Here is a 23,614-nt window from a genome sequence, read left to right as displayed (position 1 = left end):
TATATATATATATATTTCAAAGCAATGAGAAAGTAGAAATAAGAAAGTAAAGTCTCCCTATGGGTTTTTGTTCTTTAGGTAGTAACAAAGGTGCAATCTGAAGGATATGGGTGGCTTGTAAAATAAAAGCAGATCTGAAACATATGAGGGTTTCAACCATTAATCACTTTAAAACTCATTAGAGTACCTTAACATCAATTTTAAAACATTCAGGTAGCCAACGGAGAGAATTATAAATAAATGGGATAATGTGAGCTTCCTTTCGGGTCTTTGTCGGCATTAATGGATATAAATGTTGTTGTAGTTGTAGAGGGACTGTGTTGTTGTTTTTTTGTTTATGTTTTTTCTTCGGAAGCCCAATAAACAGAATTGCAGTAATTTATTCTGTAAACCTATAAAAGTGTGCATTAAAGACTACCTTGAACTCACAGAGAAATATTCACCTCTTTCTTTTCCGAGGGATAAAATGCAACACTGGAAACATTTTTAAACTGAAGTAAGAAACTTAAATTATAACCTTAATGCCAGGGTTTTTATTTGAAGAGGTTATTTGAATTTTTACTCCAATAAGCAAATTATATTTCATATTTTTATTGACATTAAAATTCTTTTATGTTTAAGCAAACTGATTTACCTTTTTCACAGCTTCTTCTAAAGATAGCACTGCTTTGAAATAAGAGATATTTTGCAATTGGACGATCGTGAAACTGCTCCTCAAATGCCTGGAGCTACACGCTTTTAAACCAGATTTCAATGCTGGACCCAAACCAAGTTTCTGTTTCCAAGCTGACCCCTTTTCTCACAGTAGTTCCTCTCTCAGAAATGGAACTGGAAAAACACACACACACACACACACACACACACACACACACACACACACACACACACATATTCAGGACAAAGCACAACTGCACACTCACATTATCTCAGAGAACATGTCTATATGGTTACTTGTGCTGTTGCTGAGCAGACTGCTGACTCACCTGCAGTTACACCAGATGAAAGGAAAAAATCACATTCATATTATAGGAATGCCCTCAGTGTCTTTTCATTTGTTTGTTCTCAGTAGTCTTGCCAGTTTTTTTTAATATAACAATAAAATAACTCAAGGGATCTATGAGTGTATCCAGCATTTCACAGAGAACTTACAAGGGATCAGTCATACGAGACATTTAGGTAGTTGGAGGTAGTTTTGTTGTTTTTTTTGTTGTTGTTTTTTCTGTCTTATGTTCAAAGAGTTGCACGGCTGCACATTTGTGACACCAATGTCAGAGTGTTGGTCTCTGTTTCTGGGCACATGTAGAACACGCTGCTGAGTGCATCGCATAGATGACATAGAAGCTTCTAAATTTACTAACTTGGCCTCAATAAGAGTTTCCATGGGAACTAGTAAGACTGCTTGTGATGGTGAGGATGTTTGCTCAAAAGCGAAATCTTTGATGATGTTGTGTGTGTGTGTGCGTGTGTGTGTGTGCATGTGTGTGTGTGCGTGAACTACCCTTATCTCACACTCAGACCTGTAATCAATCAGACCTGGAGTATTTGCTCTTGCTGCATAAAGAAACACCACAGAGAAACGGCGAACCGTCAAGCAAATAATTGTAATTTTTTTTCCTGGTCTCATAAGTAGTGCTCGTTTTATTCTTTTGGTTTTATTCTTCTCATTACTTTTCTTTTTCTGTCTGAATAAAACAACTTGCGTTTGCTCTGACTGTTGGGAGAGGAATTGTGTGTTAATCTGCTGGGTATACAGTAGCTCTGGTTGATATTCACACACACACACACACACACACACACACACACACACACACACACACACACACACACACACACACACACAAAAACTACTGTATGGCTCATTTAGCCACTACTTTCTGCAGACATTTACTTGTGTTATATCTTTGTATTATTACATTAACTCTCAATACTTTAAAGTCATGAATTGTACATTAAGTTGCTCCTCTGCTGTGTATTTTAAAGGAATGCAAACAGATGCTCTAAATTATACAGCTGTGTTGTCTCCACTATTCCAATTTAAAAGCATTGCAGCTACTGTAAATCATTGCAATGTGGGCAGAAAACTTGAATTCATGCTTTAGCTGAATTCAATTTTGGTATTGGATGATTAATGCCGAAAAAATACCTTTGCAGGAGTAAAATGTACAAAATGAAACGCTACAGTACATAATAAGAAATAAATGTAGATATATTTATTTCTGTAATACATTAATATGTGCTACCATACAGAGCAATCTGACACTTTTTTCTGTTACTTCATTAAATTTACTTTAAATTACAGGAAACCACATCCATTACAAAACACTGATTATTACCATTGGTACCGGTAAAAGGCCCAACATGAGGGATTCAAAATTCTGTAATAAATAAGCAAATAGGCAAACTGAACTGGAGATGTTGCTGGGTAACAATCTAAATAACTTCCTGTTAAAACTTTTACTTTGCTTTCATTATCAGTGTGCTGCTTGTGCTGGTTGGATCTAGCAAAACAAAAGCCTTTTGGGAGTGATCCCCAAGATAGACTATTAGATTATATCATCACCATAGTTAAAAAATTAGGACATTTATTCACAGTCCCACCAAAATTCCCAATTAAAACCTCCTTGAGCAACTCTTGGGCATACCGAAGCTATATTACTATTTTTTCGTTCGAAGCAGAAAAAAAAACATTTTTGTTATTTATCTCAATACTTTAGCTGAAACTAGGTGGATGTGTGAAATATTCAGACATGCTGCACAGTCTGTATGGTCTTTCTTTTACATAATCTTTTCCTCAGTAGCGTCTCCAGCTTCATGTTGCTTATTTTATGGGCAAATCACACATTCCTTGCCCCTCCTCGTCCAACTTTTTTTTTCTCTTTTTTCCACATTTACAGCTTTTTCTGTTTCCACCAGATATTGCCAGCAACATTAATTAATTATTGCGAAAAAGGTGGTTTCAGATTCCACTTCAGTTTTACACTGTTTCACTCTCTGCTTTCCCCTGCCAGGTGGTAGCCTACCACTTCTGCCAGGCAGACAACACCTACACCTGCCTGGTCCCGGAGTTCGTCCACAGCGTCGCCGCCCTGCTGGCCAGAGCGCCTCAGCTTGCCCCGTACCGGGAACTCTTGGCACAGGAGCCACACCTGCAAAATCAGCTTAGCTTGCGTTCCTGCGTTCAAGATCCCATCGCTGCCTTCAGGAAGGGCGTCCTCGAGCCTCTGGCCAGCTTGCGCAAAGGTACTGAGGGAAACAATGCGCTGTTGAAATCTAAATAACTCTTTTTGGTTTTTAATAGGCTCGGTTTTCAGGCGTGCCAAGGGTTCATCTCCTGCGCGAAATTGCCTGTTAATGATACTATGATGGCTCATAGATTATTTTCCCTAGTTAAGGTCAGCGGCTGGAAACATTAAAGCGTTCAAACGGATGTTTTGTCATTTTTAGATGGAGGAACGGTGAGTGTTATATTTGCCCTGGTGAATCATCAGCCTCCCCCGGGATTTCAAGGTCACCAAATACTTTAAAGGGGGGGGCTCGGATGTTGTGGGCTCATTAGCCACCGGCTCACTTTCTCATGATGCAGTTAGTCAGCTAGATGGATGTGTTATTACAGTCGGGGCCCTCCGCAGTCTGAGCAGAGGAGTGTTTTGTCTTTTTCATCTCTATTAAAGAGGTCAGAGGAAGAAAAAAAATACCCGGAGAGGCCCTCGTGTGAGTGAGTGTGGGTTGTCTGGTCCTCGCAGCCTTGTGGAAATGGCTTGACAGCTTCGATAATGTGAAACATGATGGATACGTCGTGTATCAAGTTAGTTTGCAACAATGGCCTCCGGCCTCTTTCAGCTGAAGACACATCAACCGTTTTCTCATTATGTCCTGTGCCGTTAGAGAAAGATGCACGGGTCTCATCAATATCTCACTCATTTACAAGGGTAACAACATCAATGTCAGGTTATTATTGTGCTTATTATTGTGAATCAGTCTCTCTGTCTCTTCTCTGCCTCCTGTTTTCAGAGCGAAGGCTACCCGAGGAGGACTACATCATACTGGTCGACAGTCTCAACGAAGCCGAGTTTCACAAGCCGGACTACGGGGACACAGTCGCCACCTTTATCACCAAAATCATTTCCAAGTTTCCCCACTGGCTGAAGCTGGTGGTCACGGTCAGGACGGGGCTGGTGGTGAGTTGGTGTGTGGTGGATGGAGGTAGCCGCACACAACGGCTCTGTTCTATTTTATTCTTCTGCGTAACCCTGAAATATCCCCCCCACACACACTGGAGGCACATGACTGCGCGAATCCTCCCTCTCAAGGTGTATTTTAAGCTCTGTCATTGACTGTCATAACATACAGTCATGTCCCATAAAAACTTAATAATGCACTCCAAGGTGGCGCCAGTTCTAAACGGTTAATATTCCTCACTGTGCACATAAGCTAAAAAAATTTTCTCCTCCTCCTCTGCTTCCCTACATCTGTGTTTCCCTCATACGCCACCCACTCAGTCCCACTCTGTGGTCAGAATAAACTCGAAAAAAGTGAAAATAGCTTTTTTTTTTTATTACTGAGGCCTCCTGTCAAAAGTTTTATATTTAGCATATTTGATAGTATTTCCTGTACAGGTGATTCTCCTGTGGGCTGTTTCTGCGATAAAATAAGACGCTTGATAATGTTCGACAGAAACAGCCACGCTCACATGAGCATTCAACGCGACTGTGTCTACGTTGCCTCTTTGTGCTTAAGCAAATCCATTCTACACCTGTCAGCTAAATAAATACCAAAAGGTAATTGAAAAAAGAAAAACATTTCTCCACATTACTCACACTGACGACGCTGTCTGCGATGCAGTTGTTTATGTGCTTCCCTCAAGAGATAGTCCGTGCTGATTATCTCGAAATGACAAATAATCGTCTTACTGTGCACCGCATTTCTCACCTCCCTGGTAAAAAAACAAAAAAAAAACTGCTTTATTCCACTGCTGTCTTGTAAAGAAAAGGCAGGCATAGATGCAATCACAGAATGTACAAGTTACTGTGCATAATTTGCAGATTTCACTGTGAATGCTAACTTAGAGGGGGGGGGAGAGATATTTCAAATCTGTTGAGTGAAATCTTGTTAAATGATGTAGTAGACCCTTGCATGTGTGAAATCTTTCTGAGTTAAATGAGCATTGTACAGATTGTCTCAAAATTATGTCAAATCTATTGCAATTTCATCTTTTTGTAAAGTCTAAATGCTGTGCTGCTGAAACTGCTGGATAGTAGCATGTTGTGCTCTTCCCACCACGCTGCTCGGCGGTGGCGTTCAGAGCTTGGCACCGCTGCTCTCTCTGTAGTCTGATGTATTTTCTCAATCTGGTTGCTAATCTCACCAAACAGTAGGCACATCTGTCCTATACTGAAGCCAAGCCTCCAAAAGCTTGCATGGATTACACACTGAATTGTTGGTAATGCTAGCGGGAGTCTGCTGGGAGCACGGAGCTTGACAGCTCGCCAGACGATTACATAATTAAATTAGAGTTTGGAGGAATACAAAACATGTTAGAGTCCTTTTCCTCAAGATGTGTCCAAAGACAGAGAGAAAAAGAAAAAGATGACAAAATTGAAAAGCAGGACTGTTATTCTACTCTTGCGTTTTCATCCTCAATATACGGGAAGTTTCATTAAAAACACAGAGGGTAGTGAAAGAGTTAAGTACAGCACAGTTTGCAACCAGGGATGCACTGTGTTCCTGAAACTAAATGTCAGTTTTCTTTAATTGAAGCACTTATTGACTGAGAAACATTTTTTTTTGTTCATCATAGCCTGTTTTAGCCAACACTGAGCAGCTGGAGATGGCAAGAGAGAAACTGAAATGTGAATCTGAGAGATGCCTGTGAGCAATGGTGGAGCTTGAGTCATTGTCACACTATTTACTGTACTCCTTCCCATGGCTCTGCATGAGTCAGAGACAACAGCATTTGAATAATGACTCCAGATTTTTGATGCCTTTATGTTTAGCTTATGTGCCAAAGAGACGTTTCTCTAAATGCTGATGTATATGTACTGAATCTGTAGTTAAGCGGTCTTCCTCCTGTGCAGGAAATCACCACACTCCTTCCCTTCGCTGGCATTTCACTGGACATCCTGCCAGACAGCAGCGATTTGGGAGCTGACCTGAGCGACTACATCCATCACCGGGTCAGCGGCAGCAGCCAGATTGCCACTAATGTTACCACGCCGACAGGCTCGGCTCCTGATCCTCTGCTCCTCAGCAAGTTCAGCAGCAACCTCTCGACCCGGAGCCACGGCTCCATCCTCTATCTCCAGCTGACTCTGGATCTCTTCCACAAAGGTCAACTGGCTCTGAAAGGAGGAAACTACCTGGTTGTGCCCGTCTCCCTGTCAGAGGTCAGACATTTGTGTTTGTCTTCGGATGCTGCATTACAAAAGATTCAAAGGTGCCTCTCAACTTCTTCCTGTTTTGTCACATTAAAACTAGAAACCTCGATTTATTCCAAATTTTATAAATAAGCTATGCAGCTGTGGATACAACGTAGCTCACCACCATCAGCGTGTGAATGTTTGTATGAAAGACTGAATGTAGCGTAAAGCCAATAGCTTTACGCTACAATAGTAAAGCCAATTGGAGTCCTCTGACTTGATAATGTGATGTATAAATGTAAGCCGTTTACAATTTACCTAATGAATAAAGTTTACCTTCATGCATCAGTCACTAATTGAAATGAGCGGTACAACACAGCTGCGAACCTACAAATACAATCCTGTTTATGTAAATTGACAGGCCAGAAAATGACACACAGAAACCAAGGAGAGCATTAGAACTTAGGAGCCGAAGAGATCCACGGCTCAGGTGGAAAATCTGTTGGCATTTCAATTATTATACTTTAGGATTTCAACCTGGTTCACCTGCCAGACCTACGGTGGACTGGTTTAGATCAGGGCACATTCATGTGTTGGCCAAGTCAAAGCCCAGACCTAAATACAGTTGCGAATATGTGTCTTTGAGCTAACCTGAATGAGCAAAAACTCTCTAGACATTCAAAGCTGATAGAGACTTACCCCAAAAAACTAATTGCAGCAAAGTGTGTCTTTGCGGGGAGGACGAAAACAAACACACACTACACTTTCCAGATTTTTATTTGTGCTGTTTCATTGTGTTTGTGCATCCCACAAAAATCCCAATAACACATCTTTAAGTTTGTGGCGAGAAAATGTGTTACTGTTGCAGGACACGCTGTGTTAGATCACAACTCAGAGGTGGACGTACATTTATTTTATTAAGTTCTTGTTTTATTTCTTGCGTAATCTTTAGCATTCGCTCCCACCAAAGAAAGAGAGGCGCTCTCTTCTGTAGGTGTATTTTTGGAAGCTGCCCTTCTGTCTTTTATCGGCTAAAGTTTAATGTCTTAACACTCATCTGTCACCCTGGTGAGCCGCCTGTCAGAAAATGCCCTGAAGCTGAAGTAATTAGTGTCCACGCACCAATCACACAGGCAGGCGGCTATTGTTCTGGTCTTTTCTTTTATGAAAACAGAGAAGAAGCTTACCCCCACGCTGTTCAGATTATTAAAGATAACATGACAGGATCAAAAACTTTACGCAGAATGCCAGAATTAGGAAACTGCAACAAAGGTAAAAGCATTGTGATGTGACATAATTAAAAGTGTTAAGAAATTAGGATGTCAGAGAAGCATGGCTTGTTGTATTCACACAAATTGGAATGCATAATGATTTAGCGATTATGTCATGAATGTGGAGAATAATAGTGGGTTAAATATGTGTTGGTTTTTCTCTTGAACTCCTAGAATAGAAAAGGTTCGGGATTTTTGTCTATAACGTCTGTAATTGGGCCAAATTAGGGCTAAATTAAAAACTTTCTGGACGTCTACATTGTATAGATGTTTGCATTCTTCTCAGGTTCAAAAGAATAATTACACGCTGTCAGTGGCTTCTGAACTTATAACTCTTCAAGCACTTTTAACATCCTGCTGGATGAATACGCCTCACAGAGATATTGGCACCACAATGCTACAGTAATCTCTCTGTATTGCTAGTTAATGTTTGCCTTTAAAAGAAAAGAAAACTAAATCTTTCATCTGCAAGTAAAATACACAAGAGGGAAAGGCAATCGGTATGATCACCTTTTCTACACTTACTATAGAAGAATAGATTTGTTTTTTTGGTATCACTTTATTTGAAGGGGTGTGCATAAGACTGACATGACACTGTCATAAACATGACATAACATCTGTCATGAACATAAAGAAGTTTTTATGAATGTCTATGACAGTTGTCATGAAGTGTGATTCGGTAAATAAAGACACTTTTAATGCAAAGTTGCTCTAAAAGTTGCATTAAAAGTGCCAACTTGGCATAATTTTATAAATTATGATAATTTAATGCAAAGTTGGCATTTTTAATGGACTTTCAATGCAACCTTTAGAGCAACTTTGCATTAAAAGTGTCATTATTTACCGAATCACACTTCATGACAACTGTCATAGACATTCATAAAAACTTCTTTATGTTCATGACAGATGTTATGTCATGTTTATGACAGTGTCATGTCAGTCTTATGCACACTCCTTCAAATAAAGTGTTACCGTTTTTTCCCCACACTGCTTTAAAACTTGTAATGCACCAAAAACTAAATCAAGTAAAAACAGATTTTAAGGTTGTCTTCTTACCTGTTAATGTGTGGAATTTTGTAAAAATCTGGTTAAGTTTGGCTTTGGGATCTGTTGGGGTCCCTGGACCACATTTGAAAAACAGAATAAGTTTTATTCATCCGTGGAGGTGGTTAAGGCAGTAAAAAGAAAAAAAAATCTCTTTTTATAGTTTGGTTCAACAGAGATCTTTGTAAAAGAAATCAGAACACTTGGTTTTGTTTCAATAAAATATAATTTATTTAGTTGAAAACAGACAATTTTACAGTAAAACGGTCTTTGTCGTTTTCAAAAGTAAAACAAACTAAAAAAGCCTTTATGACTTGTAACTTGACAGTTTTGACCCCAAAGGCAAAAAAGAGATATTTCAGCCATCTGAATCAGCTATTGTTGCAAAATTGAAGCTTGCCTCGCCACTGGGAGATGGAGGCCTGATTAGTTATTGGTGGTTGGACTTCTGGTTGTTTCTGCTACATCCACAAGAAACGCTGGAGCTCAAATGATCACCTCTATGACCTAGATCCCTCTTCCTTGATTATTCACTTTCCTCAGGGCGTATAACGAGGAATTCTTCAGTTTCAGAATAATAGACCACAGTAGATTTCAGAACATTCAATGTTACCAATATTTTATTAGTAGCCTTTCCCAGATTTATGCCTTCATGCAGTTCAGCTATGAATATCTACAGACATTTCATTTGACTTCAGAGCCCTTCAGAACTGCAAAACCTCATATAGACCAGACTAGATTGTTCCATTAAGTATTTTGTTCAATCAACTGAATCCAGTTGCAACTCGAGAGTCAGCTTCAAAGCAAAAGCTGAATCTTTAAGGTTAAATTTTGGTTTAAATTTGCCATTTGTCTCATAAAACATGAGGAAACTATTAACAAATGGATTTTAGAATCAGCTTGTAGCATAAAGTGTGGAAAAAAAAATCACTGTTAATCTTTATTGAATGCATTATTATACGTTTTTGACTAGCCGTGTAATACAGAAACAAAGCATTTATTTCTGTTACTTTAAGCCACATATATATACACACATATTGTACATAAACTTTTGACTTCGACATCAGAAGTCTAACGATCCAACAATCCGGATAGCTGAAACACGAACCAGCTGAGATCATGGGGGGGAAATGGAATCCAACATGCTGACGAGCTTCTGTTGTTTCCCTTCCGCAGCAGATGCTTTCCTCGGTCCAGATGATCTAATTAGTGTTTACAATGAACCCATATGAGACAAACATCTGACATGTAAGAGTTTTCGAACTAACTCCAGCACTGTGCACAAAAAAAGCGTATACGTTTCCACAAGCAGACTTTTTTCATGCATCAGCGCGACATCAATCAGAGTTAACATACGACAATATTAGTAAAAACGTCACGTTTCAAATGTAAAGCCTCAACGACAACTGGCTCTGTCTGCTAGGTGTACCTGCTGATGTGTCGCGCGAGCTTTCCGGATAAAGACGTCTTCGAGCAGGTCCTTCCGGTGCTAAATGTGGCGCTGGCGTCTCTGCACCCACTGACTGATGAACAAATGTTCAGGGCACTGAACGCAGGCAGTGTGAAGGGGGAGCTGGAGTGGAACGACTTCCAGCAGAGATTAGACAGTCTGGCTGGATTCATGGTAAGACCCCTGATGTTACTTCGTGGAAGAATCTATAATGATTCAGCCTTTGTTTGGATTGAATCTGTCGTTTAGTGACTTAACTCGATGGCTCTAATAATATGGAGGGGTTTTATTTACTGTGAGGGCTTGAGCATAGAAACCTTTGCTAGACTGACGTAGATCAATCCAATTGTGAGTCAGGGTCCATTTAGTTGCAAACGTGCCAGTCAAACAACCCAAAGTGTAATTTGACTCAGTTTTTCTCAATTATCGTCATGTGATTGAAGGTCAGACGCAGGGATGGCACGCGGATGCTGTGCCATCCCTCCTTCAGAGAGTGGCTGGTCTGGAGAGCAGATGGAGAAAGCACAGATTTTCTTTGTGACCCGAGGTGAGCCTAACTTTCTATTCATGATACATCAGTTTTGGTATCTGAGCACTCAAATGATCAAACTCTTGCACGTACGTGTCTTTCCAGGAGTGGCCACGCTCTGCTGGCTTTCATGTTCTCCAGACAGGAGGGAAAGCTGAACCGTCAGCAGACCATGGAACTGGGACACCACATCCTCAAAGCCCACATTTTCAAAGTAACAACACCTCCGAGTGGTCGGTGTTTAACTGTAGGCCTGTTACTGAACACATGAGCATCTTCCTCTGGTCCGTAAAAGTCAGTTTTTTGGGGGTGGGAGGGTAAGATTGTATGGGCTTATAAGTAGTCAGTGTTTATTTATAGAAGAGGGCAGAGTTATGCCATCACAGACGGAGCTCATGTAATGCCCCTCAAACAACCCAAACTTAAACATTGCTAGCAGTTTGAGTGCATTTTTAATTTGTTTAAATTATTATTACATTCTACAGTAACACTTTATTTGAAAGGGGGTGAATAAGACTGACATGACACTGTCATAAACACCTGTTACATGAATAAGTCTTCATGAATATTTGACTGTTGTCATTAAGCGTCATTCGGTAAATTATGACACTTTTAATACACAGTTGACATTATTCAAAATGTCTTTGTTATGACAACTTGACATTAACCAATAAATCATTACTGTTTAAACTTTACCTTTTATAACATAAAGTTACCTAATTGTTAAAGTGCAATCAGTAATACTTTTATAACAAATTTATATCAGTAATGATTTCTTGGTTAATGTCAAGTTGTCATAACAAAGACATTTTGAATAATGTCAACTGTGTATTAAAAGTGTCATAATTTACCGAATGACGCTTTATGGCAACTGTCATAAATATTCATGAAGGCTTATTCATGTTCATAACAGTTGTTATGACATGTTTATCACAGTGTCATGTCAGTCTTATTCACCCCCCTTCAAATAAAGTGTTACCCATTCTACTATCTGGTATTAACTAGGTGGGAACATTTTAATAATTGCCTCATGCAAAAGTTGAGATGTGTAATATTTAGTGACATGCAGTCCATTTTCAGTAAATAAGAATATTAAAAGGTTTATTCATTTCAGACTCAAGTCATTCAGTGAAACATATTATTTACTTACACACAGACTGATGTTTTTAAGACTTTATTTTTGTTGACTGTGATGATTCCCCTTTATTCTTCATATTCACCTTTACCTTTTAGAAGACACTGACTACTCATAATACCTCCATATAACCTCACTTTAAAAAAAAAATCCCTTCACATCAACCACACGTATCAACACTAGTCATATGTAAACACCCACAGCTGATATTGTTTCTTCAGTGTGAGTGCTTCACGCTGTTCATGTTGATTTACTCCTGAGACACGACTCAGATTGTGCCGTGCAGAACGGAGCAGGTGTCATCTGACTCTGTGTGTTTGTCTTCCTCACACACAGGGTCTGAGTAAGAAGACTGGCGTGTCCTCCAGCGTTCTTCAGGCCATGTGGGTAAACTGCAGCACAGACAGTCTGTCAGCTGCACTGGGCTCCCTGAGGAACCTGTACACCCCTAACATCAAGGTGACACACAGCAGTGAGCTTTAACAGAACATCTTTCTGCACGGAGAGAATTCAGACAAAGATATATATTTTGTTGCCTTGTGAAAATGGTGTCGCAGGTAAGTCGTTTGCTGATGCTCGGTGGGGCGAGTGTGACCTGGTGTACGGAGGTGATAGGACACGCCCCCATCCTGGCTGTTCATGCCCACCTGGGTCATGTGGAGATGGTGGCTTTGCTGCTCGAAATGGGTGCGCCTGTAGACGGGACCACTGGCAGCGGCATGACGCCGCTTTGTCTGGCGGCTGCGGCGGGACACGCCGACATCGTCAGCCTGCTCTGCAAGAAAGAAGCAAAGGTCAGTGTCGTTTCTATAGAGTTTACCGTAGACCAGTCTAAATGTTCTTGTGCTGTAGCAGATTATTTAATATTTCAGCAAAATCTCTCACATGTGGATGCAAGAACCTAACTTGGCAGAGATGCTTCAGTGGCTTGCTTTTTTGAAAAAGATGGGGGAAAAAAGTTAGCTACTGAGAAATTAAAGTTGCCAGTCATTTTTCAAGATGGCTGTCAAGTAAGATTTTTTTTTTTCCACTAAATTTGTCCATTTTTATCACAGATGAATACTTTTGGTGTCAAATAATACATGATTGGACCAAGAGAAATCATGTTTACTGAAAATGTTTATACTTTTCAAGATGGCCAAAATGGCCTGGTTGTCATAGCAAAATCATCAATTAGATTAATGCATAGCGACATACTTTGAGCTATAGAAATCAGATACATGTTCTTGATCTTGTGAGTTCCTTTTCTTGTGGACATTTTTCAAAATGGCCGCCATGGTGTGATGGAAAATATATGTTTGTATTAAAATCGGCAGTAGTTATTTCCTGCGGTGAGCACAGCTAAACAAAAAAAGTGCCATTAATTTGCTAAACAAGAATCTCATCTCTGCTAATGCTAAACGGCTAAAGCTAACCATCATAAAGACAACTGTCTCTCAGTCCATCACACATCTTCATCTCCTTCAGTTTCAGGTTTGATAAAGTTAATCCATAATAATGGGTAACGTTTTATGGCAATAATTTTTTGTAAAAGGTGTCAAAAATGTAGTCCGATTTAAAAAATGGCTATCATTCTGAAATGCATGTGGCTAATGGGAAATAAGAAGAAACATACAATGTAAGGGGTGGGCATACACATTTTTTTATCCTTGTATCCACATTTGAAAAGGTTTCTACAGTAATATCCTGCACTACAGTGACAGAACTCTGCCTCTTAAGATATCTGGACTGCTCTGGTTTTACAGTCACCACAGTTTGAAGCTCTATTCTGGGAGAGAGATGAAATAAACGGGACTGATCTAGGCCAGTGTATTACAGCCTCAGCCAGGATGAGGGTTGAGGGTCCCTCTGTGTTCCCCTCTGTTGCCAGGTGGGACACGCCGATAAGAGCGGCCAGTGTGCGCTGGTCCATGCCGGCCTGAAAGGCCATGCGGAAATCACCGGCATCTTGCTGGGCCAGGATTGGGGCGCAGATGTCCCTACCGATCCGCAGCAGCAACACGGCAATGAGACGACGATTGGGAAAACACAGGCAGCCCAGCAAGCGGTGACGGCCGCGGCTAGTGTGGGACACACGCAGGTATAACTCAGATAAAAAAAACAAAAAAAAATTTTTAACGCCGATGAAATACATCTGCATGTAGATCATGGTGCAAGTCCTCGGCAGACGCAGGAGATTACCTTTGAAGCCGATTGTTATTTTCTCTAGTTCAAGCTCCGCTGGTGCTTTGGTCTGTGTTCTGCATGCAGCAAGGCAGTAATAGAAGACTGTCAAATTGTGTTATTTCTTTTCTGCAGGTGGTGAAAAGCTTTCTGGACTTGAAAGATGAACAGCTGGCAGTGCAGATGGACGCTCACGACTCACTCTGGGGAGAAACGGGTGCGTTTCTCCCATCAGTCACAAAGATTTATCTTTCTCACCTATTTTCGTCCGTCAGCGTGGTGCTGGAGTCACGCTCAAGGGCTCAAGTGTTAACATGTCAGGCTGGTTCTGTCTCTTTCCTGTAAATTTAAAGTTACAAATTTATAACTTGGCGCCACTCTGGCTGATACCAAACGGCTTTGTTTTACCGAAATGAAGCTAAATCGAGTGAAGGCGATTTTTACGGCATCCAAAGAGTGGCAGTTATTCTGCTGCGATATTTCACCTTCGTCACAGATGCAGATTTCCGTTTGGTCCATTTCGTGAGGCCACGTCGGACGGAGCCTTCATCTGTGCTCGCTGCACCATTACGGTGTAATTGTGTTAAAAAGTCCCCTGCAGTCCTCGGATCGAAAACGCGGGAGCACGAAAAAGCCTTGTAAATCACATATATAGTATGAAATCTCTGCATCATTGGGTTAGAGTCCATTAGTGCAGGTAAAACAGTCATGTTAAGGTCTTATTACTGAACCAGGCGTTCCAGCTTCTCTTTAGATTACCCCAGGCAGCGGCGTACAGAGTGCATCACGCTTATTGAATGTTGTCTTTAATGAGAGCATTTTCACTCGTGTGTATTTAAATCCAAGCTTTTCAAAGCAAAGACTGAGTCTCTGTTTGTTCTTTGTCCCTCATGACAATGTCTCCTCATTAAAGGCAGCATTGTGTAATTGACTGGCCTCTGAGGCATGTGGACGCGAGAAATATAAAGTCATTTTGCTGTGGGGTTAAAACGCATCGATACCTCGCTTTTATCCCAAGCTGCTCAATTAGCAGCAAGACTGTAGCGAAAATAAGGACCACCATTTGTCAAAATAATATCAGCTGGTTGAGGAGGGCGCAGGTTATTCAGAGATTTGCTTCTGTAAGCTGCCTCTGATTCTTATTTAGCTGTTAAGGAACACTGATAACATTTTGATGTCTGAGACTTTTTTTTTTTTTAAAAAGCTCCGGTTTTGGTCAGTCACCATATTTTGGAGTTGGTTTTATGTTAGATTATTTTTAAGATTTCATTTTCTCCTGTTGGCTTTATTGAACAGTAATTTGAAAAGGGGACGAGAAAGGGGAAAAAATGTAATTGGGAGTCTCTACCCATGGTGCACCTGCTCTACCAATGAAGTCACACACCGACTTCAAGTTAATGTCTCATCATGACTCCTCCAAACGTTTTTTCTACTTTTTCTTTCATCTGACTAATAAAGTTGTTCTCGTGCATTTGGTTTCTCTATGTATACAGTTGCAAATTTTAGTCGATTTTCAAAGTCGGTTTAGGAAAAGCGGCTTCTTTCTTGGTCTGCAGCCCGTCACTCCACTGTTGTGTTAAAACCTGCCTCACTGTGGATAATGAGACGCCTGCTCCATCACCTTCCAGCTCATGATAGATGTTTGGAGCCTTGGAGGTTTCTGCATTTATTAAACAATCCAGAAGGGTCTGAGGGAGGGACGGTTTGGTCCAGCTGGTTGAAAAGCTGGACACGATGATGATCCCAGAACATTAAAACTCATTTCTGAAGAGACAAATCAGGAATTACTACGTTTCTGGAATTGCTTTAGTGAAGCTCTGACCTCCACTCTGTTGGAAAATTATAGCTATGCTTAAAATCTGGATCTGTGTCAGGGAATCTAGACAACTTTTGGCCAGAATCAAACATCATCAAAACTTAGCCAAATGTTATTGGTGATGTATGTATACATATGAGCTCCTAAGTAAAATTTTAACCATTTGTGGATTAGAGAAAACTCACGCTAAATTCAAACCTATACTAGTGTTTGTTGTACAATTTATTCTATCCTAGGAACAGAAATAAATCTTTCAAAGCACAAAAGCCTCTCACCAGAATAGTACACTCAAATGATTGCAACATGAAAAGTCTTCTTTTTTTTTCCCTTTTCTGTGTCTAAGTGATGCCTCTTCTTCTCTCCCAAATGTGCCGATTCCATCCTCTACCTCTCCTCGCCGTTTGATCTCCCTGCCAACCCCTCCATCAGTGCTGAGCGCGGCAGCGGGGAGAGGGCGGTTGGAGATGTGTGTGTTTCTCCTGGAGCACGGAGCAGAGCTGGAGGTACCAAACCGCAGAGGCATGGTCCCACTGCTCAGCGCCGCCAAGCACGGCCACACACAGGTGAGGGGAGGGGCCTCGGTCGCAGACACAGGGTGTCCTGATCTGAAAAACATACAGTTTGCTTTTACTGCTTATGATGTCTGGAGAAGTGAGGAAATATGCAATGGAGCACGGGAAAGTATTGCTTTTTGTGTCCAAGGTAAAATAAGTAGCCGTTTTCAGCTAATCTACTGCTTTAAATCTTCAGCTTAGCCTTCAGGACTCAGAAATCATAATGAATATGTGTTTATACAGATTTATGTGCATGTGTGATGGGTGAGTGTCTCTCAGGTGTGTAGTAGTGCCAGGTTTTAAATCTAAATTCATGGCCTGTCCAGCTGCTGAAATGTCTTTGGACCAGACTGGAAGAAACTCCCAAAGTTGCTCCAAATGACAGCAACTTGCATGGCAGCTGTTTCTAAATTAGAAATGCAAAAATAAAAACTCACTTTAAAAATCTACAAAGCATGTGCAATATGTTACATAAACACATAGCTTCTCTACTTCAGACTAGAAAAAGCTAAATTATTTGAATTAAAAGAAAAATATTTTTGCAATAAAAACAAACACATTTGAAAAATTAAGATTTTTTTGTTTGTTTGTTTCCACTGTTGTCAGGTTTCGTTAACAGTCTTTAATGTTTCATATAGTAGGCTACACCACTGTAAATCTGTAGCAAATAATTATTTTTTAGGAATAAAAATAAGCCAAAAAATAAGCTGAAAAATATGGAAATTTGAAAAATAAGACAACAGTTTTTAAAATTTTTTTCCCTTTTGTTTTTCCCAGGTTGCTGAGCTGCTTTTAAAGAAAGGTGCAGATATCAATATCAGCGACAAACAGGGTCGCACCGCATTGATCTTGGCCGCCTCCGAAGGACACGCCGCCACGGTTGAGCTCCTGCTGGCGAAGGGTGAGAAACAACTCCAACCCCCGACTTTCACACTTTACATTTACAGTGACATTTGTTGACCATTGATCTAAAATCAAACATTCGCATCACGTGTCGGTGGCCAGGTGCCTCTCTGTCCTCTGCCGATCAGGAGGGGCTGACGGCGGTTAGCTGGGCCTGCATGAAGGGCCAGAAGGGCGTGGTGCAGCTCCTGGTGGAGGCGGGAGCAGATCTGAACCAACCAGACCGGCAGGGACGAACTCCGCTCGACCTGGCCGCCCTCAACGGGGACGCAGATACAGTGGGTTTCCTGCTTTTGTGTCGAAAATTGTTTGTTTTACAGAAAAGGAAGTATGAATTAAGGTCCTCGTGGCCTTGCAGAGAGCCTGATGACAATCAGTTGCAAGACATAATTATTGTTTGACTGGAATCGCAATTAAATCGTTTGCACTGCGGCAATCACGCGTCACACGGAGTCGCAAAGCTTCACGCCGAGCCTCTTGATCACCGTGAAGACAATCAAAACTTTTTGATGATTAACATTTTACAAGAATCAGTGGGATTAACTAGCCGAGCACGCTGTTGTCGGTGTTTGCGACTGCAGCGGAGGGGGCAGGAGGCAATCAACCAGATGACTTGAGGTATCGAAGACACTCTGTTGGAGTGTGAATCTGTTTTCAGGTGCACAGCCTGGTGGAGCACGGAGCGGTGCTGGAGCGGTCAGACAACGGCGGTACCAGAGGTTCGGATCGACCGGTGGGCTGCCAGAACCCGGCTCTGGTTGCTTCACTGCTTAAGAAAGGATCCAAAACAAGTAAAAAACACAACGAGTAGCAGTATGCACGAGCAGTGAATCCTGCATGCAGGAATTTTAGTATTAGAACAGAATAGAGGCTGTACTGTCATTGGCAAGTGGACAACATTTAAAGTGCCATCAGCCAGGGCAACATGCACTCACACAAAAAGCTAAAATCTGCTAAAAAGACATGCAGACGTAAATTCATACAGTACATGTACAGGCATATGCTATGATCCATAATTTAGGAGCTTAAAACAAGCTCCTATGTTGTGCTAAAAAGTGATTTGTAAGTTAGTTTTGTCTTATTTCAAGTGTATTCAAGACATTCGTCCTGGAAACTAGACCAAAATACTTGGTAAGATTGTGTGTCGTAGTTTCTGTCATACCCTGATCAAGAGATGATTTAGATTTGTTTTCCTTTAGCATTGCTGTGCAGGTCATTGCTACGTTTTCATCTTATTTACTCAAAATTCCTTCTCACCTCTTCTTTTTTTTTTTTGATCCTCCTTCGCTCTCCATCGCAAATGACGAAGGCTACAAAACCACTCCCCACGATCGATCAGGTACGTGATTTATCAAACGCAAAAGCGACGCGGCGAGCCGGATCGCGTGAAGATAAACGTTTGTACGCCTCCACCGTCAGGTCACGCTACGTGGGCCATGGCTTCCTCCAAACCCGACATTCTCCTCATCCTGCTGCAGAAGCTGATGGAGGAAGGAAACATACTATACAAGGTAACTTTCATCCAGGGTTTGTTGTGAAGAATCTCTGGAATAAAAAAGCTCCAAGCCTGATCCTGGCGACCCCTTTCTGTTCCTCAGAAGGGGCGCATGAAGGAAGCCGGCCAGCGCTACCAGTACGCTCTGAGGAAGCTCCCTCGCGAGGGCCAGGGAGACGAGCTGAAAGGACTCAAAGACCTGAGAGTCTCCCTCTATCTGAACCTCTCGCGCTGCCGCAGAAAAACCAACGTGAGGTCCTAAAAAAGCCGTATCACTCATGCACTATTTAACACCAGCAGGTTTATTAGATGCTGAGGGAAGGGAAAAGAAGGACGGGCTGACCAGTACACGGGGACGCTTTCCTTCGGATATATAATTTATCTCTCTAAACATTAAAAAGCTACTAGTGCGGGCACCCTGCAGAAATATTGCTGCTTTTCAGACCTAATTCGACGTCTCCCTGGTACGATAAACAGAGAGAAGGACCCGGAAGCAGGTGGAAGCATAATGTGCGTGCTGTTAGCGCGGAGACGGATGTGCGTGGCCTGCGGCCAGGTTTAGAAACCACCCTGGTGATGACAGACGTCCTAACAGACTGTGTAAAAATGCCATCCTTAGGGTCACTGCAGCCGATGAATAATGGAGCAAATAATGTGATGTGATAAGGTCACTCTCTCCGACCGACGGGAGGGAGCGCTCTCCCTTTCTGTGCGTTTTGACAGGGCGGCATATTTACAGCGCGCCGGCTGGATCCTCATCGTTGTAACTCAAAATGTTTTTTGGCTTGGAGAGCCAACGAGGGAGAGTGTACATGATACCGTCATTAAACATTCATCAGCGATTATCAGAATTCAGCGCCGTTGTTTTGACCTCTTTTCCAAGGACAAATTCACATTGTGTCGGCGTCATTAAATATTCACCTGAGAGTGATGAGAGGAGCGGAGAAAACCTGCAGGAAAACAAGCAGCAGCTCTCAGCCTGTTTCGCTCGCTTCTCCTTCTCGTCAATAAGAATGATTGAGGCCTGAGCGTGGCGTCAGACTGTGTTGTGAAAATGTTTTCGCGGCGTTACAGGCCTATTTTTTTCTTCTTCAGCTAATAACCAGAGTTAATACAAATTGTGGGTGCGCCCCTTGTTAAAATATAAATTAATGGCAAATAACCACATTTTAATCAGGTCTGATTATTGCCATTAAATCTAACCAGATTAAAGATGACAAAAAGCAACACATCTATAGAAACCTTTAGTCACTTTCAGCCTGTAGAAGGTACTAAGCTGCTCCAGAGATCTACATCGAAAGGCGTCACTTGACTCGATCCATTTCAGAGTTCACAATTAAGCAATAAAAAAAGAGACAAAGATGGCATCCATGAGGGAGAAAGAAAAAACACTGTTGAGCAAAAGGAAAACAAAAGACCTGCCAATAAACAGACATTTAGCAAAATATTCCGAACAAACTAGGGACTTTTTGGAAGGCGTACAAGATCTGGCATAAAACTAACATTTGAGAAAAAAGGACATCGCATCCACAACCAAACACAATGGTGGCAGTGTGATGCTTCAAGATATGAACAACATACCATACTTAAAGCTGCAGTACATAACGCTTACAAAAATAATTCCTCCCAGTGCTTTTATTGCCGTCTGAAGACACGCAACGCTCTCGGTCAAAACCAACCAATCAGAGCCAGGAGGAAGGTCTTTGTGCTGTCAGTCATGCTTTTGTACATGCTGCTAAATGTGCTAATGGTGGAAAAATAATTTACCATTACAGGAAAAAGTATTTATTCACCGTCATCTGTGGCCATGGTAACTCCTCCTGGCCCTGATTGGTTGCTTCTGACCAAGCTGTTTATTTCTGCAGAGAACAATACGCTCACAAGAAAGAGGCAGAGGAACTTGATAGTTTTTTCACAGATTATCTGTCTCATACTAACCTGTCACTTGGAGACAGTTTAAGCAAATATGTAGAAAAAAAATATCAAAGATCTTAGAGTGGCCTAGTCAAAGTGGGCACTTAAATCTAAATGATATGCCTCTGCATGGCAGTTTGTACTTGAAAACTGTTTACATTTTTTCCAGGCTTACCTTTGTCTGATACGACAAATTGTTTTTACGATACATTTTCACAGCAGTGTAGCTAAAACGATGGTTCTTTGTGACAACGCAGGATTTTGGCATCGCTGAGGATTTTGCGACTAAAGCTCTGGAACTGAAACCCCGGTCTTATGAGGCTTATTACGCCCGAGCGCGGGCCAAGAGGAGCAGCAGGTAAATCATACCGCGTTTAAGTTTATTGTTATGTGAAATTAGAGCAATTCATGTGAAAATCCTCTGTGGCTCTGTAAAGTATTTTTGTGTTTCAAAAAGACCCTCTTGGTTTCCCCCCTGTCCTCTCCAGGCAGTTTGCTGCAGCGCTGGCAGACCTCCACGAAGCGGCACGGCTCTGCCCGTCCAACCGGGAGATCCGCCGCCTGCTGGTGCGAGTAGAGGAAGAATGCAAACATCATCAGAAGCTAGTTGGCAACAACGCGGTGCCGGGTTACAACAGGGACCCCCACGCCCACCATCACCAACCCACAGAGGAGGAAGCAGACGTCTATTCACAGGGAAGCCTGGAGAGGCCGATCCCAGCAGACCAGCTCAATCCGGAGAGGGAGGAGGACCGGGAGGAAGGGGACGAGGTGGGTCTCCACTGTGGGAAGAGTCCGGAGTTCTGGCCTCTGAATCCATACGGTCCTAACCGGACGCTCCCCGGAGGCGTGACGTTTGGTTTGCCCGATCAGTCCCCGTGCTTCCCTCCCGACGACTTTGTTCAGAACCAGCTGTTTGTGGACGCGTCTGAGCCCGTCCACGGCATGAGCAGACAGACGCAGAGTCAGAGCGGCAGGACTCATCACAATTGCCACTCTCTGCAGTCGGGCAGCAGAGGCGCGGTCAGGCCCATGTCTCTCTGCGGCCCGTCTAGCCCGCTACCAGGCAGGCACATCTCCACCTCCCTGAGGCCAGCCCCTCCAGGCGGGATAGACATCTGCTCCGGGTCAGCCAGCGAACACTCGCGACACAGTCCCACCGAGCATTACCACCCGCTGTCCCCCAACAGCTCATCCCCGCCCGGGCCTCTCCAGATGTTCCAGCCGCGCTCCTCCAGCTTCTCCAGAGGCTCCGACAGACTGTCCGCCCACTCCGGCCCGCTGGACAGCCTCGCTCTGGCTTTGGGGTCCGGATTGGACGGCAGGAGGGATGGCGGTGGAGGAGGCGGGGGGACTGCAGGCTCGAGGGGCTCCAGCTCCAGCCAGGCCTCCAGCGGGAACCTGTCGGACTGCGGAGGCAGGCAGCCGGGGCCGGACCTTCCCCCGTGTCCCATCAAGAGCAGCGGCAGCTTCAAGGCAAAGCCCGAGCTGAAGCCCCGGCCCTTCATGGGGGTCATGGACAAGGCGGTGCGCGTCCACAGCCAGCAGAGCTCCAGCATGAGCCGACAGGGCCCGGGAGGCGCCGAGAGCTTCGGCATGTCCGTCATGGAGTTCCAGGGGCTGAGCAGCGAGTTCAAACGCGCCTCCTTCCAGGAGCAGCTCTCCAGCAGCCAGCTGCAGGTCCGGGAGTTCGGAGAGCGAACCAACCAGCGAGAGAGCAGAGGCGCCGCGTCCTCCCAGCTACTCTTCCCTGAGGGCCGGCACAGACAGGCGAGCCTCACGAGGGACAACCCGGCGCTGCACATGGCTCCCATCAAACCCAAACGCTCGTTTATAGAGTCCAACGTCTGAGGGGAGTTCGTCAGAGCGCAGACGTGCTCGAGTCGCCGCATAAGGTAGCAAGGAGACTGATCTGAGAGCAGCTCCCTTCCCTGAGCCTGTTTTTGTAGATTTCTGCTGCTGCACTGCATATACAATCTAGAACCAGAACCAGAACTCAGGCTACGATGCTTTTGCTTACACGCATACTAGTGTATTCATGGAAACCAGACATACCTTAAGTAGAGATTTAAAATAGAGAATGGAGTACGTTGTGTCAACTTTTAGCAAATTATACGAAATAAATAAGCCAGAGGAAGCTTTGTGCACGAATAGACGAAAACCTCACGCTGTTAGCTACAGGTTATGACCATTTCTATTGTCAGGTGTCTTTTAAAAAAACATCTATATTTGTACGGTGTACACGACCTTTGCAGATAATATATTTCCTCGTTAGGTGATTTATCTGTCAGCATTGCAGGCTTCAACAGAGATTACTTTGTGGACTTTTAAGATTCTCTTCCTTGGTACATTTGATAAGCAATGGCATTGTAAAGAACATTGTTGGAAACCTCTTGTCATAACTGGACATTACTGCATCGATATTCACAGTATATAGTATGTTATTTATTTTTGCATAGCAGAGAACATATTTAGATCGAGTGTTTATGAGTTTAAAAGGACGCAAAGAGAGAAATCACAGAACGTAGGACAGATAAATCTTAAGAGACTTATTACATTGCATTATGTTCATAGTTGTCATATACCCTTTGCAGAGTTATACTATGATATACACAGTGTTGCCACATTGTAACTGTGGTATAATAAAAAACATATATATTAACGAAGGACTGTATTTCTATATCTACTTCTTTCACACTAAAATTGAAAAACATGCATATGAATGGAAAAACTGTTGTCCATCTTCACATTAAAGTGAAACGACACCGACTGCTTTAATTAAACTTTATTCATTGCTGCATATAAATGTCACACGGTCTTAATGAATGTAAGTGATTTATTACCAGTTGGATGTTGACAGATGTTCCTGAGAAGTAAAAGCTTGAGCTGTTTAGGCCCGGTGTTGTCGCTGCCCGCATGTGGTGCCAAGAAACGACAACGCAACAACAGATTCTGTACCGAAATGAACAAATATTGTAAACTAA

The 23,614-nt window shown here is 42.5% G+C and overlaps 1 protein-coding gene across 1 annotated transcript in view; it reads left to right on the top strand.

Moving 5' to 3' along the window:
* LOC103462298 (protein TANC1-like) overlaps positions 1-21,558 on the top strand; it is a 25,336-nt gene extending 3,778 nt beyond the window's left edge. The window contains 20 exon segments of the mRNA XM_008404987.2: positions 3,009-3,240; positions 4,012-4,178; positions 6,075-6,383; positions 10,095-10,295; positions 10,565-10,668; positions 10,756-10,864; positions 12,122-12,244; positions 12,343-12,579; positions 13,656-13,865; positions 14,084-14,165; positions 16,194-16,327; positions 17,096-17,219; positions 17,324-17,499; positions 17,880-18,012; positions 18,531-18,560; positions 18,641-18,732; positions 18,820-18,966; positions 20,888-20,988; positions 21,119-21,233; positions 21,236-21,558. Of these exon segments, the coding sequence (XP_008403209.2) occupies positions 3,009-3,240; positions 4,012-4,178; positions 6,075-6,383; positions 10,095-10,295; positions 10,565-10,668; positions 10,756-10,864; positions 12,122-12,244; positions 12,343-12,579; positions 13,656-13,865; positions 14,084-14,165; positions 16,194-16,327; positions 17,096-17,219; positions 17,324-17,499; positions 17,880-18,012; positions 18,531-18,560; positions 18,641-18,732; positions 18,820-18,966; positions 20,888-20,988; positions 21,119-21,233; positions 21,236-21,460 (3,051 nt within the window). The 3' untranslated portion in view covers positions 21,461-21,558.
* Positions 21,559-23,614: the final 2,056 nt, after the last annotated feature.

This window comes from Poecilia reticulata, linkage group LG3, assembly GCF_000633615.1.
Source record: "Poecilia reticulata strain Guanapo linkage group LG3, Guppy_female_1.0+MT, whole genome shotgun sequence".
Classification (NCBI taxonomy): domain Eukaryota; kingdom Metazoa; phylum Chordata; class Actinopteri; order Cyprinodontiformes; family Poeciliidae; genus Poecilia; species Poecilia reticulata.
Note: the sequence above shows the minus strand (reverse complement) of the source record. Positions and strands in the feature narration are given on the sequence as shown.